Source organism: Pyricularia pennisetigena, assembly GCF_004337985.1.
Source record: "Pyricularia pennisetigena strain Br36 chromosome 7 map unlocalized Pyricularia_pennisetigena_Br36_Scf_7, whole genome shotgun sequence".
Taxonomy (NCBI): domain Eukaryota; kingdom Fungi; phylum Ascomycota; class Sordariomycetes; order Magnaporthales; family Pyriculariaceae; genus Pyricularia; species Pyricularia pennisetigena.
Genome location: NW_021940919.1, coordinates 236,655 through 252,971, shown reverse-complemented (window position 1 = coordinate 252,971; position 16,317 = coordinate 236,655). Strand labels below are relative to the sequence as shown.

The window sequence follows — 16,317 nt, the reverse complement described above, 5'->3', positions numbered from 1 at the left end:
TTCCGTACCATGGGCAGGCCGGCAGTACTGCATACAAACTGGAACCTGCCACCGCTTCTGGCCCGCTTCAGTAGCTTTTGCACCTTGGCGATTTGCAGTGGAGGCAAGCTTTAGCTCTTGGGAGGCGGAGGCTCCACACGAAGATGTAGACACGACACGAGGCAAAGCATGCGTGGATAACGATCGAATACCCAGTCCTAGAACAAGGCGACCTGCCAATGGCTTTCTCGCTTTGGTTTCGATTGTTGATGCTTTGATAAAAGCCTTCAGTCATCAGTGTTTTCACGTGAAGGAGACCGTACCACCTGAGTGACCACACACTACAAATGAGGCTCTGATGTCTTGGGTGCTGCTGCTGTGCATTTATTTATCAATCGCGCATCCGATGCAGTACAACAATGTGGAACGAATGCGCAAGTCGCATCCATGGCCATCCGTGACTTGATTGCAATTCCTGCGCAGCTCGACAGCTAGGGAAATCTACTGCCTACTTCGTAACTCGGTGGCAGCCCGAAGCGGGGAGAGCCTAGCTTTGCCGTTCATCTGATCCCAATGGTCCTGTCACAGTAATATGTCGCTTATGTCTCTGTCAGGCCGCGCACACATTCCCCACAAAGGTCATAGCTAGCTCGAGATGTTGAGCTTACCGGCTGTGAAGAGCTGTTAGCCACGGCTGTGCGTGGTAGACAACAGCCAGGCGCGGCACTGGTCACCATTACCAGGGTTACTCTGTCCTGCGGACATCACGATAGCAACAGCACGGGAAAAGTCAAGGTCCAACGGATGTCAACGCAGTGCTACCACAGTTCATTCATGATGTGCCAAATATACAGGACCAGTCCCTCTGGCGGATCGAGACTTCCATCCAAAAGAAGCCCTATCCATGGCTGCTAATCTATGGGTGTTTCCGCTGGCTTTTCCATGCCCCCATGCCACAAATATGAAATCTTTCATCCCTTTCCAAGACAAGGCTGTAGCTCGGTCTCTCCAAAAAAAAAGACACTTGATGCTCAGTTTTCGGAGCCCGTCACGCTCAAGTCCGAGTGCCCTGAATTCAAGAAACAAACCAGGGGGGATCATGGGGAGAGTTGGTCGTGAACAAGCGTCTCTTCATTATGATGCAGCAAGGATATAGAGAGAGAGGGCAGAAAAAAGACAAAAAGGTAAAACGCCGCGCCTAGTCCACAAGGCTTCCCGTTTCGTACATACAAATGCGCGCTTAATGCGCGCCACAGGCAGTCATCGTCGTTGCTGGTTGATTGGTTCATGTTCATGGTACTTTCGTTTACTGGTTACCCTTGAAGTGGAAAACAATTGGTAGGATGATGATGAGGAGCAGGATGATAATGCCGACGATGATGCAGACCCGCATCTTCATGTCCTTTATTGATCGAAGTGACGAGTTGTCAGTGAATGGTCCGCGGATAAAAAAATTGTTTCATTTCCAAGATGACTGGGCTGATTCTTACCTTCCACCACATCTGCTTGCGGACCCTGTTGGCACCGCGGCGGAAGCCTTGGGCCGACTGTGCCAGGTTGTCTGTCTTGTCCTGGAGCACATCGAGACGCTCACCACGCTGAGCGACCGAGTTGATATTATCGCGCATCACACCGACAGTGTCGTCGATTTGCTAATTGCGCGCAAGTCATTGTCAGTCATGTTCTGGCTATGCAGCCTCGGCCGATTGAGATCAGGTCTGGCGCCATCCTGATGTCGGCCTCGGTAGTTTCGAAGACAACGGGCTCGTGAGGAACTGGTTCTGATCGACTTACGCTCTGCAGCGCCTGTGTCCTGGCATTTCCGCCTGCTCCCTGCTGCGCTGCTCCCCTTCCACCAGCGCCGGCGCCCTGGTTGGGGATGTAAGGGTCGTAGGGAGCGTCTTCGGGCATGTTTGCGGTTGCGGGTCCGTCGGGTAGCTTAGGTTGAAGCGATAGATAAACGGCGAACGACTACTCTCAACGGCGATGCGAATGTAATTTGAGTTCGAAACGGATTGGTGGTGTCGGTTGGATTGGGCTGTCTTTGTTTAAAAAGTGGTTGGTGGATTGTCGCAGCAAAAGAGGATGAGGTTGGGATTGTTAGGGGAGGTTAGGATGGATGGATGGGGACGAAAAGGCAGCCAGCCCGCTTGAAACGAGAAAGGACCCAGCCAACCCGAACACGTCTTGCTCACAGATGTCCTGCAGGTGTCGCTCTTTGCGGTGCGGCGGGTGGCAGCCCACTGATGGCAGGTGGGTCTGCTCGGCCAAACGAGCTGTTATGAGGTACCTGGCACCGCTGGTGAGAATGGCCGGAGGGTCAGGTACACATTTAACAAGCATAACCCGTTGCTCAGGCCCAGAACACAAGCAAGCCTGGCGCTTATTAGATAACCCAGCAACGCCCTGCCAATTATTGGAACGAAGCCACCCAGTCCTTGACAGAATTCCTGCAATTGAGTATTGCCATATATGTCTTTCAATGAAGTTCCATCATCTTTCCTTGTGCGAGAAAAGCACTAATTAAATGATTCATTTTTCGACATGAGATTTTTCCCCCGGCAGCCAGCCATTCTACACTGGTTTGATCACCCAGCCAGCTCTCTGTACAAAGTAGGCAAGTACGTTTACGTTTGCAGACACGAGCCATGCTCAGCTATGACGACGTGCCCGTGGCTGTGCTGGTAACCCTTTTGGATGGACGCCCGTGTGTGATTATGTGGCAAAAAGTAACGCTTTCAATCAGCCGAAAGCTCATGGCCTGGTTGCCAACGTATGGGAAATTCATCACCAACTAGCCGGAAATCTTACCGTCTTTGAGGGTTGACGACGTGATACCTGCAGCAGTTTACGTACTGACCTAGTTCACATTGGCTTGACTGACAAGTTCTCTAACGAACTTGGCGACAAACCCGCACTTCTACACCAATTGTTGCAGTGCAAATCCGGTTGATGGACTCCACAGATGCCAAATGGATTTTACCGCTGGAGAGCTATCGTTCGGTTACATGTCTGTTTCATCTCCATTTACCACTTTTATCCTATCGCATGAGTGAGTTGCGCAAAGACACTGGAATTTGAATCGTGAGGCAATTGATTTGTCTGTTCACAATGCGAACCGAACTCATTGGTTTAACTTCAACGGTGATAAGTTTAGACCACGAGCTTGCCTTCAGAAGCTTATACGAATCACGTGGTCCTACGGCATGTTGCCCGCGGTAGGAGCAAATCTCTCCGGTACCGGGAGGCTAAACATATGCCCGTTTTGCTCTGCACAACCAAGTCATATTGTATTTTGAGCCTTGTATTATTGAACTTGGCAACGCGGCTAGGTATTTTTGTGACTTGGAGCAAGAAATTTCAACAGCATGGCCCTCGTCTTAGCCAGGTTTCCTGATTAAAGTCCCCTGATTAAGAACCATGAGGTTGGTGAAATGCCCAAAGGCTGCACGCGGGACACCCAATCGGGTATAATGGCCTTCACGTGACCAAAAATTTCACAACCAGGTACAGGCCGTTGAGCCTCTCTAACTGCTTGGATTTGTAACCATTCTACAAACTTGGGCGTTGTTGGGTACCTGGATAAAACACCATCCCCAGGTCAAATTGAAGTCCTTCAGGCTTCGATTGTATTTGTTACTCTTTTGCTCCTCTTGGCCAAAACGCATAATGTCATCCTCGCTCCCTTCATCCCTCCGGCGGGTGGCCGCTCCCCTCCGTAGAACACTCGCCACTGTGACAGCAACATCGGCGACAAGCACAAAGTCTTGCAGGACATATGCCACAATACCCACAAAGGACAGCGATCCTACTGCGAGTGCAAGCAGCGCCGACTCAGCGGCAGCATCAGTGACATCGCAGCAACAAACATCGAAATCTTCCCGCCCAACATACTTCAAAGACACGACTGTCGCCTCCTTCTCCGACTTTCTCGCCACATCCTCCCCAGCAGCTCCTTTATCCCCATCTGAGGCTTACACCCTTCGCACCGCCGAGGTCGGCCCCGCCGGGCGCAAGAAGACCATCACGCGCCTGCCAGAATGGCTGAAGACACCGATACCCAACCCGGGGTCCAACGAAAACTTCCGCAGCATCAAGGCCGACCTTCGCGGCCTAGGGCTGCACACCGTCTGCGAGGAGGCTCGTTGTCCAAATATCTCGGACTGCTGGGGCGGTAGCTCCAAGGCCGCCGCCACCGCAACCATCATGCTTATGGGCGACACCTGCACGCGTGGATGCCGCTTCTGCAGCGTCAAGACAAGCCGCGCCCCGGCGCCCCTCGACCCGCACGAGCCCGAGAACACCGCCGAGGCGCTGGCACGCTGGGGACTGGGCTACGTCGTTCTGACTTCGGTCGACCGTGACGACCTCGCGGACGGCGGCGCCAGGCACTTTGCTGAGACCATCCGGAAAATCAAGGCCAAGAAGCCGACGTTGCTGGTCGAGGCCCTGACGGGTGATTTCCAAGGGGACCTGGAGATGGTCAGGATGGTGGCCGATAGCGGTCTGGACGTGTACGCGCACAACGTAGAGACGGTCGAGGGTTTGACTCCATACGTACGTGATCGCCGCGCTACCTTCAGGCAGAGCTTGAAGGTGTTGGCTGAGGTCAAGAGGCACAAGGGCGATGATATCATCACCAAGACCAGCATCATGTTAGGTCTGGGTGAGACGGAGGAAGAGTTGTGGGAAGCACTTAGGGGTAAGTCTATCATGCATCATGTCTTGGCCTCTCCTACATCACAAACGTTTCTTGCTGACGATAGAATTTCTGCTTAGAACTCCGCAAAGCTCAGGTTGATGTAGTGACGTTTGGCCAGTACATGCGGCCGACAAAGCGTCATCTCAAAGTAGAGAAATACATAACGCCCGACGAGTTCGAATTGTGGCGCCAGCGCGCGCTGGATATGGGCTTCCTGTACTGCGCCAGTGGGCCACTTGTGCGGTCTTCTTACAAGGCTGGAGAGGCGTTTATTGAGAACGTGCTCAAGAAGCGGGCGGGCGAGAAGGCAGCAGCAGCCGCCGCTGCCGCTTCAGGTACCACCGCAAACGCCCCCAAGTTGAATCCTTCCACGCTGTCATGAAAGTGAGAGAGACAAGAGAGTGGGCACATAAAGTGGAATAGACGGATTTTATAGTTTACTTCGATTACATGTATTAATCATCTTCAACATGACGGACAATAGGGAACGGCGGATTATTAGAGCATCTGGGCGGCGTCATACCAAAGGCTTCAGTCACCTTGTCGACGTGACACGACACATAGACAGCATTAGAAGCTCACTTCAACAAGACTTTCTAATGAGAAATAGTTTTGATAGTGGCCAACTTGATGTGTATCATCTATGTTTGTCTATTCTAGTCTAGTCGCCCACTCTATGGTTGTTCTCTATTGACAGTTATTAGTTATTAGGTTAGTTGTCTTGCCTGACAATCATACCAATTCTATAGGCGCTGTGCTCGCTGCACTCGTGTCTATAGTCTCGTGGGCCATGGCATATATCTTGAGCATGCCGCTGCTTGAGATGGGTAACAGCTAGTTGAACCTCCTTGAGAACAACCAGCCTTTATCCGTATTGCAAAGGCTGTGATCAACAACAGGTAAGTAGGAAAACTTTTGTGAACAACCCAGAAATTCCATGTGCAAAATTTGACAGCCAAAGCACCCAGGGCATTTTACTCCAAACAGATAACAAACAGACCCAGAACTCCAAAAGCGTTTACAAAATTGTAGACACAGCTATACTGCAAGTGTTTCTTTTTTTCAGTCATGAGTTCGTCTCTCCGTCCGAATCGACACGAACCAGCTCAGCAATCTTGGCCCCAAGCTCGTTGATGCTGGGATACTCGTCCACGTCTCCGACCGCCACGCCCGACTGGTCGACAATCCAGCGCGTAATGTTGAGCTTGACGAGCGAGTCGATCCCGTAGCTGACCGTCGACCGCGACGGATCCAGCAGGCCGCTCGTCGTCGTCCTCGGCGAAGGGATAGTAGCGGCGGCGGCGCTGAACGTCGAGCTGACGGGCGTCGAGGCGAATGACGTATTGGACGACCCAGCCGCTGTGGCGGGCTTGCTGCCCGCGGTGCTGTTGCTGTTGCTGCTTCCCAGCCCTACACCCATGAACCTCGCCAGGGCGCGGGTGACGGCGCCGACGGCGATGGACGCGGCCTTTTCGGGAGACGAGGCTCGGCGGATCGCGACGCGGAGGTCCTGTCCGGCGTTGCTGCTGCTGTTGCTGCTGCTCTTGTCGCCGCCGCCGCCGCCGTGCTGCCGCTCGTCGTCTCCAACGTCCTGCGCCGCACCCGCCGCCAAGAAATCCAAAGTGCCGGCGGGAAGGTCGACCTGGTTGAGGTACCTGAAGAGCGGCGAGTGGGTCCAGAACGGATCGACCGGCCGGTCCTGGAGCACGAGCCCGCCCGACCCCATCTGCGTGACGACCTGCGTGGGCAGGTGCAACCCCCGTCCCTCGGAACCGGCAGACGCTCGGGGCGACGACGAGGGGCACATGGCGCGCTCGAGCAGGAAGTGTACGTGGCGCAGGCCGACGCCGAAGAAGCCGTTGGCCAGCATCATGTCGAGAAGCTTCTCGTTCTCGGCCACGACGCCCGCCCCGAGCACGAACCCGAGGTCCAGGGACACGCTGTGCCGGCCGATCGAGGCGCGATGGTGCGCCAGCGCGTCCTGGAACGTGTTGCCTGCGGCGTAGTTGGCCTGGCCGCGGTTGCCGAGCACGCCCGTAGAGCTGGAGAGGAATATGAGAAAGTCCAGCTTGTCGGGGAGGCTGTTGTGCAGGTTCCACGATCCGATGGCCTTGGGGCGGAAGGCTTTTGTCCACTTTGCATACGTCATCTTGTCGAAGATGGAGTCCTGAGGGCTCGGGGGTGTGGGTCAGTAAAGGGAGGAGAAGAAGAAGAAGAAGAAAAAAAAAAACTTGTCCGTTGGTGGTCTGTCAATCAAGACATGGTCAGTTGGAATGTGCTTACCTCGAGAACGGCGGCACATTGGATGGCCCCCTTGATAGGGGGCATGTTTTGTTGAATAAACGAAAAGGTTTCCCTCATCTGCTCCTCGTCACAGATGTCCACCTTCAAGTCTTGAACGTCGACGCCCTTGAGTTTCAGCGAAGAGATGAGATCCATAGCAGGTCCAGACTTTGCGCCGGACCGAGAGAGGAATGCCAAGTGGCGAGCGCCTCGTTCAACCATCAACTGGGCAATGCTACGGCCAATCCCACCGAGGCCACCCGCGAGAACGTACGTTCCGCTGCTGTTCAACCGCAATGGCTGGGTCAGGTTCACGGGCATAAGAACACGGGTGTCTTCTTTGACGTCCGCGACATGCAGACCCAACCATGGATCCGTGGTAGGGTCGACCGCTTCGGCTCCCAAGCTCTCGAATCTGTGGGAGATCATGGGCTGGATGCTGCATGCAGAGTCGCCGTTTTGCAGGAGGGCGTTGACTTCATTGATTGCTTCCTCCACCAGCCACGGCTGCTTCTCGGCCAGCTTGAGAATGTCAAAGGTCACGAGGGATAGATTCTTGAGGATCGCCTGCTCCATCGACGGTAGCTGGGGGGTCTCGCTCGCCAGCTGGACAACCCGACCAAGCTCTGCGCAGGACCCAAAGTTGGCAGCGAGGCTGCGAGATGCAGGACTGAAGATGAGGTCGACGCCGCGTCCTCCGGTAAGCCTGCTCACGGGGCCGACGAACGCATCGTCTCGGCTGTCGATAATGTGGTCATCGGTGATCCCAAGTGCATGCACTACTTTCCGCTGCTCGGGAGATGAGACGGCAGCAATCACGGATGCGCCTTTGGCCGTGGCGATGCAGATGGCAGCCTGGCCGTAAGCAGAAGCCCCCTCATGGACGAGAACGGCGTCTCCCTTCCTCAAGCGACCGCAAACCACGAGGCCGTAGGCTGCGCTGACGAACGCCGTCGGGCTGAAGGTTTCATGGGGCGGGTTGGTGATGGCGCGGGACCAGACAAACTTTTGGTCGGCGACGATGGCGCTGCTGATTGTACGGCGGGCAAAGACGACCACCGAGTCGTCGACTTTGAAGCGGTGGGAAACTTTTGATCCGACCTCAAGGATGGTGCCGACCGCGTCGGAGCCGACCTCGCCACCGTTGCCTCGCAGGGCGTCCATGTCGTGCGGCAGGAGGTGGCTCTGTTGCACCCTGACTCGGATCTCGGTTTCCTTCAGGGGTCGGGCGGTGTTGGTGGTGTCATCTTTTGTAAAGTACAAGCCAAGGCGGCCGCCCACAGATTCCGGTGCCAGCTTCAGATGGCAGTCGTCTCGCCACAGCGGAAACTCTTCAAGGCTCTCTGGGAGGTGAGCTTCCTTCTCTATGAGCGAGTTGACAGCAGGTAGCGTCATGAGGCGAGGGATGAACCGCTTCCCGTTCCGAATTACGTATTCAGACTCCTTAGCAGCTGTCGAGGTGATGAAATTGGTCTTCAAAATGTCGCAGAGGATCTTTGAAGTGGACGCAATGTCGTTGTCCTTGCTCGGGTCGATGTCGACGGACACAAGCTTCTTTTGCCCGTCCTCGGATCTGATGGTGCGCATCAAGCCGATGGAGGCGGCCATGAGCGGGTTGGTGTTTGTCATTTGGGCACCGGCAGTCACCCAAACCAGGTTCTTGGTGCGGAGGAGGCTATGAAGGATTTCCCACTGGGGCTCGCCGAGATCAAAAATGAGCGGCTTCTCTGCCTCCAGCAGCGATATATAGACCGTTTTGTTGCTGAACTTGGCATGAGCAGTAACAGCAGCAGAATCGCAGGTAATATTCGGCAGAGCTCCGAGGCACTTTATGAGAGCCTTGTTTAGCTTGTTCAGAAAAGGGGTTAACAGCTCGGGTAGCAGTATCGTGACATTACACTGGCCTCCAGTTTCCCTGTCAGCAACTTTGACGCTGCAAGCAACCACGTAAGAATTTTTACCAGACTTTTCGTGGAGTTTCTCAAGATTGCAAAATCCTGCATCAGCAAGTCGCTTTATTATTCTCTGATAATCGTTGTCGGTCTTGTCCACGACATCCTCCAGTTGCACGATAACATGTCCACTCGGGCTCAACAGCCGGCTTACCGCCGTAAGATCTTGAGGCTGCGAGGCGTTCAGAATGACTAGATGATACTGTGATGTCATTGCCGCCTGCTGCAAAGGCTCCCAGAAGATGCGTTGCATGACGGGAGTGCCGGCATATACGTGTTGCAGTTGAGCGAAGATCAAGTCCTCTCTATCGCAGAGGGTGAAGGATGCAAAGCGTGGCGTCCCGTATCCGTTCTCAAGCACTTGGATGACGCTGGAAGTGATCCCAGAGAGGTCTCCAAGCTGTAGTATGCGTATAGCAGGATTTGTGTGTCCCAAACAGTCAAGCCACGCCATAAGATCATCGACACTACACCCGCCGACATCTTCCTTCCAAACAATCTCCGAACAGAGGTTGCGGTGATTCGGCAAGAAAGTTCCACCATCTCCCGCCGCGGCGGCGGCGGCGGCCGACTTGAGCTTCATGCCCTTGATGCAAACCCTGACCTGGTCGAGCTGCTCGTCGAACATGACCACGTCGGCCACCGCGGAGCGCGGCGTCGTCGCCTGCGCCGTCGTGTGTCCAAGAAACCGGGCGCCGGGGCCCTGCGGCATTTCGGCCGAGACGAAAATGCTGTCTATGTGGCAGGGCAGCATGACGTCCTCGCCAATGGCAAAGACGGTCTGCAGGAACGAGTCCAGGGTTGCAGGGTGGATGAGGTGAGGGAACTCGTATCCAAATGGCATGACCGATCCCGTGTCCGGGATCTGGACCTGGCTGTGGCAGAATCCGCCGTTCTGCGAGCTTCGAGAGATCTTGTGGATGTTGCGGAACAAGGGGCCGTAGTTGAGACCGAGATTGTTCAAAACTTCGTATAGCTGGCGCGGGCTCATCTCCTCGTCGCTGGCTGCTTTGTATTGGCTATACGTGTTACGATGAAAGGAATCCTCGAGCTGAATTTCCTCGATTGTGCTGCTCGCCACATGGCCGTATACTATGTGAAGCTGACCCTCGGCATGCTTCGTGCTGGCTATACAGTTAGGCTTGGTATAGATTGAAAAGTCGTAGACTGCAACGCCCTGCCGTGGCTCGCTGCTTTCTGACTTTGCCAACTTGGTGCTGATTGCATGCTCCAACCCGTCGCCGGCGGCAGGGATGACGATGGGGGCGAGGATGGAGAAGGACTTGATCTCGAAGCCAATCACGTCGTGTCGGCTCAGTTCGGCAAGCTGCTGTCCTGCCTGTAGTGCCATTGCTAGCATACCGGCAGCGGGATACAGAATTGATTTTTGAACCTGGTGATGCTCGATCCACGGGTTCTCTTTGAGACGGAAGAAGCCACGCTATGACTTTTCGGTCTTGATTCCCAAGTCAAAAGGTGCGCCGATGAGATCCTCCCTCCCGTGGGTGCGGAAGCGGTTGTTCTTTGACAGCTGAGACTCGTACCAGTATAGCTTGTCATGGTTCCAGGGGTAAGGGGGCAGATCGTGTAGGTGCTGCGGTGGGCGGCTGGTCGACACAAGACCATTTTGGTGAGACTGAGACGTGGAGTAGGTCCAGTCCATCTTGATGGGAACGCCACGGGTCCAGAGCTCGCCGAGCACCTGCAACGTAGAGGCCATTGCGCTCGTGTCGTTCTGGAGGACGCTGAAGTAGGGAACCGGCTCGCGATAGTCCATGGCGGTGAGGATGCGACGGATAGTCCCCTCCCAGGTGCCGGTGGGGCTGACCTCTACTATAACGGTTGGGTTCGCATTCTTCATCATGGCCTGTACCGCCTGATGAAAGAGGACAGGAGACGTCAGCGTCTTGACCCAGTGCTTGGCGCCCAGTCTTCTGGGAGAAATCTCGGAGCCCGTCAGGGAAGAGTACAGAACCGGACCCAGCGTTGCGTCTTGGATCTTGATGGACTTGAGTCTCTGCAGGTAGTCACTGGCGACATGTTCCATGTGCTGGGAGTGATATGCAGCATTAACAGGCACAAGGTGACTGAAAATCCCAGACTCGGCCAGGTTGTTTTGAGCCTCGAGTATCGCAGCCTCGTCACCGGAGAGAGTGACGGAAGAGGGGCCGTTGTGGCAAGCAATTTGGACACTGCCCTCCGAGGTCTGATCGATAAACGTCTGTACGTCCCTAGCCGAAAGCCCAACTGCAAGCATCCGACCGCGCGTTGCACCATCTTTTTGTTGCCAAGATGCCACACAGTGGCCACGGTGGTAGGCAATCTTCCATGCGCTCTCGCGCGTTATGGCACCGGCGGCATATGCTGCTGCGATCTCGCCCGAAGAGTGGCCCAACACGGCGACCGGGACCACGTTGCTCGCGTGGAGGACATCAACGAGCGCCACCTGAACGGCGGTAGTTGAGATCTGCGACATCTGCGGCAGGTCGACTTGAGAGTTGTCCTGGTCTGCTATCAGCACCTCAAGCAGGCTGAATCCTGCGCCCAGCTCATGCCGAATGTACGAATCGGCAGCTTTGATGCTGCTCCTGAAGACCGTGTAGCTCAGCAGCTCTCGCCCCATGGCGTACCACTGAGCCCCTTGTCCGCAAAAGACGAGGGCAGGCCGGACTTGAGCGTCTCGAGGCGAGTCCATCACCAAGCTATTGTCAAAGTTGAAGATCTTCCGGAGAAGGTCTGCCGGGCTGCGGGCAATCAAGAAGGCTTTCCACTCAAGCTTGGATCGGCGCTCTAGCAGCGTGTGTGCGTACTGGTTCATCAGTTGTGAAGTCGCTGATCCATTCTCTAAGCGCCTGCGGAGGTAGGGTGCATGTGATTGAGCTACCAAAGAAATGCGGTCTTCTTCATGTGCCGAGTAGACGAACAACCGAGGAGCGTCACCACCAGCAAAGCCTTGAGTATCGGCTTCGGTAGGCTGCAGGAGCCTGTCTCCAGGAAAGAGATGACTGGCATGGAAGCCGGCCAGATTTGCTTCCGACAGGTGATGTGCCGCATCCTCGATGATGGCGTGGGCGTTGGTGCCGCCAAAGCCAAAGCAGTTGACGCTTGCTCGCCGGAGACCAGGCACGGGCCAGGGGGTCAGTTCCGTGGGGACTTGTACTCGCCAGCCTTCAAAGTCGATATTCGGGTTCGGCTCGACAAAGTTGACGTGCTTCGGAATGAAGCCCTTCTCTGTAGCCAAGACCGCCTTAATGACACCCGCAACACCAGCGGCGCCCTCGAGATGGCCAATGTTTGTCTTGACGGAGCCGACGATAATCGGGTTATCGACGTCACGGCCGATCGATATGGCACGGTAGATGGCCTCCAGCTCGCGCACATCGCCTGCCTTGGTGCCTGTGCCGTGGCACTCGACAAACTCGGTCCTGTCCGTGTCGAGCCCGGCCTTGCGGTAGGCCTGGACGATGTTGCCCATTTGACGTTCCTGGCTGGGCATGGTGATGCCGGGCGTGCGGCCATCTTGGTTGCTTGCCGTCGAGCGAATCACTCCCCGGATGACGTCATTGCTGGCGATTGCGTCCTCGAGCCTGCGTAGAATGACAATGCCAGCGCCCTCCCCGCGGCCGTAGCCGTTGGCGCGAGAGTCGAATGCAAAGCACTTTCCATCTGAGCTCAGGAAGCCTACCGAGGTCATGGGCAGGATGGTGTTGGGGGTGAGGATCAAGCAAACCCCGCCAGCAATCGCCTATACGATAGAGTTAGGGAGTCTGCTGACTTTGCGTCTCACTAACAAAAAAAAGACGCTGATTTGCCAGGGGAGCATCACCAGATGGACTTACTGTAGAACACTCTCCACTCAAAAGGCTTTGGCACGCTTGGTGAATGCTGACCAGGCTAGCACTGCAGCCGGTGTCTACAGTCTGGCTGGTTCCAGCAAGATTAAAGCAATGGGAGATTCGATTGCCTAGAATAGCAATCCCGTTGCCAGTTGCCGCGTATTGCGGTGTCTGGTCTTGATCTCGCAAACACAGTTGCTCGTAGTCTGCTCAGTAAAAGAAAACTAGTCAGTATGATGCGTTCCTTTGTAGATAATACCACCCGGGAAACAAACCTTTTACAAATGAGCCAATCCAGACTGTTGTGTCGGTACCGTCGATGGTCTCCTTTGGTATACCAGCTGCAGATGGCGACAGTCAGACAAAGAGAAAAAGAAATGGTACATCATCGGTCTTCATCACTTGCCTGTTTCCATTGCTTCATATGTGACCTCCAAGAGCATCCTCTGCTGTGGATCCATAGCAATAGCCTCGTTGGGGGAGATTGAGAAGAACTGGACCAACGTCAGCACACACAAGACTTGAGGAGACCAGAGCATGTAAAACAGGGCTAGTCAGACTTACTCCTGCGTCAAATTCTGCCAGATCGTTCTGCAAAAAGTGTGCCCCACGAAAATGAAACTGTAGGCGATTCCGTGTCAGCAGTTGTATCCAAGATACGGGCTCTGGAAAGCAGCCGAGAGGCCGCGAGGCGGTATCGTAACTTACACTTCCTTGGCGGCTTGGGTCAGGATGATAGTAGCCACGCACATTCATGCGAGACTCTGGGATCTTAGTCCAGGCACTATTGCCATCCTCCATCATCTGCCAAAGGCCAGTGATGTCGGTGGCATCGCCTGGGAAGCGACACGCGAGACCAACCACCGCGATCGCGCCTCGAGACGAAGGCGAGCCCGCTGGAGCGTCTCCCTGGCCCTCTGAGGTGCTCATCTTGCGGCAGCACAGAAAAGTGTTATGGTGATTATTACATCCAAAAAAATGCAAGCGACTAGAGAAGTAAAAAAAAAAGACAATGCTAAGATGCTAGAGGTACAGAGCCTATTTGCAGGTTCAGCAGAGAGATTCAAGAATGTCTTTCCGATCTATAACATAGAACATAACAAAGAAAGCAACAACTTAAGAAGATAAATGGCGTGAGGGTATTTTGGTACCAAGCTTAGGGTAAGTTCAACGCGAATGATGGAGAGGTAGATGTCAAAAACGAGCAGCTGGTAAACAAGCTCTGAAGTAAATCTGAGAAGAAGAAAAAAACACCAGGGAAGTCCCAGGTGAAAGGAGGCAAACCGAGCCTCAAAGCCAAAAGTGGGCCTTTAAGCACCAATCCAAGATCTTTTACTTCGCTCAAAGGTCGGTCGTCGTTTGAAGCCCCTGTGGAAGACCTGGTGCATGCCAAAACTTGGGAGGGCGAGAGGGAAAACAAACAACACCGGTCCCCATACTTTCTCCCTTTTCGACCAGAGTTTTTTTTATGCCGGCTATTGACGGTCCAAGAAGGCTGCGTCTGAGTCTGGTATTGGAAGAGGACGGTGAGTTTAGTAATATAATCCCCTGGGATGAGCCTGCTCGGACAGGCGGCTTTACTAGTTTAGGGTGCCTATGCACAGTTTCCCAGACCATGCAGTTCATCTTTGTGTCTGATCATCACCACACTCTGAGCTTTCAAAGCTCCATGTCTCTTGTTTTTTTGGCAATGCCGGCTTACTCTGTAAACCTGGGGCTGGCGAACCCATCAGGCATGGAAACATGCGCACCTGAAAAACACATGTCTTCTCCAATTTCTCGACAAAGAAACGGCTAGCAATCAGAGAATTGCAGTGATAGAGCACAGAGAGAGAAGAAACGCCCAAAGGAGCTAGAGAAAATATGTATCATCCGTGCAGTCATTATCCACAACAATAACCATAAACAAAGACCAAGCATCTGGTGCCACCTGCGCGCTTATCGGCTGTGATCTCGCGTCTTTCAGCTACTTTAGAGCAGCTACCAACTGTAGGGGACTTTACATAAGGGCAAGGAACTGAACTGCAATAGTTAGCCAGAGCTGGGTGCAGCCCTCGCAAATCATGCGCCCGGCATTTATTGCTTTCTGCCTTGCCCATGGGCTACCACGGAGTAGAGTACAGATGAGGGAGGGCTGTGATATTAGCAGATAAAATTGGTTATAACTTGGCGGTCGAATCTCTAATGACTATAGACACCGTCCTAAGAAGACCTCTCTAGCCAGTATACGATATAAAGATCTCGGATGAATCAAGATGTGAGACGAGAAATCTTTTTGCTTGCATGCGTACAAACTTGAGAAATAACCCCTACACTGAGCTATAAGGGCATGTTAGTTGCAGCTCTAGGACGCTGGTCCTGACAGCTCACGAATACTCTCTACTCAGAGGCTTACCTAGTGATGCAAAGCGAGTATACCCAAAGCCTTGCGCGACAAATCTGCCTTTCAATCTCAATCTCCTCTCTCTCTCTCTCTCTCTCTCTCTCTCTCTCTCTCTCTCTCTCTCTCTCTCTCTCTCTCTCTCTCTCTCTCTCTCTCTCTCTCTCTCTCCAAGTCTATCAATCATGGGAGAACAGCAAATCGTCCCAAGGACCTATACCAAATAATAGCATCAATCTCACGATAAAACGAAAAGAAAACAAACCAAGAAGCCCCTGAAAGCAAAACGAAAGCACGACCGTATACGCTGGTCATACCGTGGGCCTCGGATTTAGTGAGGCACCACGAGGGACCTTGATGAGGGCGTACCTCCACCCGGTCTCGGTCAGACAAACAAGTCTCGATATATCTCCAAGGCCGCGTTGCAACGTTGACCTGACCCAGTGGAGCCCGTGACACGTCTGTTGGCCCAAGTCAAATGAGGCTCGAGTTGGAAATGGGTATGGCTTAGTGTGCTCTCCAGCCACGCACCGCCTCGCTTGCGCCACCCCCTTTTTTGACCTGGGGGCGGGGAGACTTTGAAAAAGAGCAGAAGAAAAAAAAGCCGACACACTGTAGTATAAATTATGCTGGCCATGTAATATACATGTTTTCTCTGCTGCATTATAAATAACCATCTGGAGAGACTCCATGTGTCGTCGTGACAGAAACATGATCCATTACTGGGGGGTAATGCAGAACTGAGATCGAGGTAGCAAAGTTCGCTCAAGAAAAGGGAATCTAACACAATAATCCGATTTTTATTGACTAAAATAGCCAGAAGCCTTGCGAGATGCCCACCTTTACACATCCGAATGTCATTTCATTCCCTATGCGCGTGATTGATAATAGAGGATCGGCCCATCGAAATGCATTATCACAAGCAATGGTTGCTTGTATGCTCAAAGCGCCTACGTCTTGAGCTTATGGGCGAAGAAGCTGGAGACCTTTTTTTCTCTCTCTCTTTTTCTTTGCGGTCTCACAAGGCTTACTTAGTTCCATCTGCCGGCCGGAAAAGACCTCTCAGAGCCGGCCTGCAAACCCTTGCAAATGTCGTACAAGTCTCCCTGGTGACTCGATCTAGATGAACGGCCTCAGCGGGTGGCCGCGTCCTTGTGCTCCCCCTACCTCGTCGCACACGCCGTG

The 16,317-nt window shown here is 53.7% G+C and overlaps 4 protein-coding genes across 4 annotated transcripts; 1 reads left to right on the top strand and 3 right to left on the bottom strand.

The window, feature by feature from the left end:
- Positions 1-1,285: 1,285 nt before the first annotated feature.
- Positions 1,286-1,890, bottom strand: PpBr36_09743 (uncharacterized protein; the record flags this gene model as incomplete). The annotated part of the gene is made up of 3 exons (XM_029896862.1): positions 1,286-1,381; positions 1,470-1,631; positions 1,774-1,890. The coding sequence occupies 3 exons, from the start codon at positions 1,888-1,890 to the stop codon at positions 1,286-1,288; spliced, it is 375 nt and encodes a 124-aa protein (XP_029745334.1).
- Positions 1,891-3,648: 1,758 nt separating this feature from the next.
- Positions 3,649-5,063, top strand: PpBr36_09742 (uncharacterized protein; the record flags this gene model as incomplete). Its single annotated transcript, XM_029896861.1, has 2 exons — positions 3,649-4,681; positions 4,759-5,063. The coding sequence occupies 2 exons, from the start codon at positions 3,649-3,651 to the stop codon at positions 5,061-5,063; spliced, it is 1,338 nt and encodes a 445-aa protein (XP_029745333.1).
- Positions 5,064-5,747: 684 nt separating this feature from the next.
- On the bottom strand, positions 5,748-10,276 carry PpBr36_09741 (uncharacterized protein; the record flags this gene model as incomplete). The annotated part of the gene is made up of 2 exons (XM_029896860.1): positions 5,748-6,848; positions 6,965-10,276. The coding sequence occupies 2 exons, from the start codon at positions 10,274-10,276 to the stop codon at positions 5,748-5,750; spliced, it is 4,413 nt and encodes a 1,470-aa protein (XP_029745378.1).
- Positions 10,277-10,357: 81 nt separating this feature from the next.
- Positions 10,358-13,682, bottom strand: PpBr36_09740 (uncharacterized protein; the record flags this gene model as incomplete). Its single annotated transcript, XM_029896859.1, has 3 exons — positions 10,358-12,661; positions 13,317-13,373; positions 13,461-13,682. The coding sequence occupies 3 exons, from the start codon at positions 13,680-13,682 to the stop codon at positions 10,358-10,360; spliced, it is 2,583 nt and encodes an 860-aa protein (XP_029745335.1).
- Positions 13,683-16,317: the final 2,635 nt, after the last annotated feature.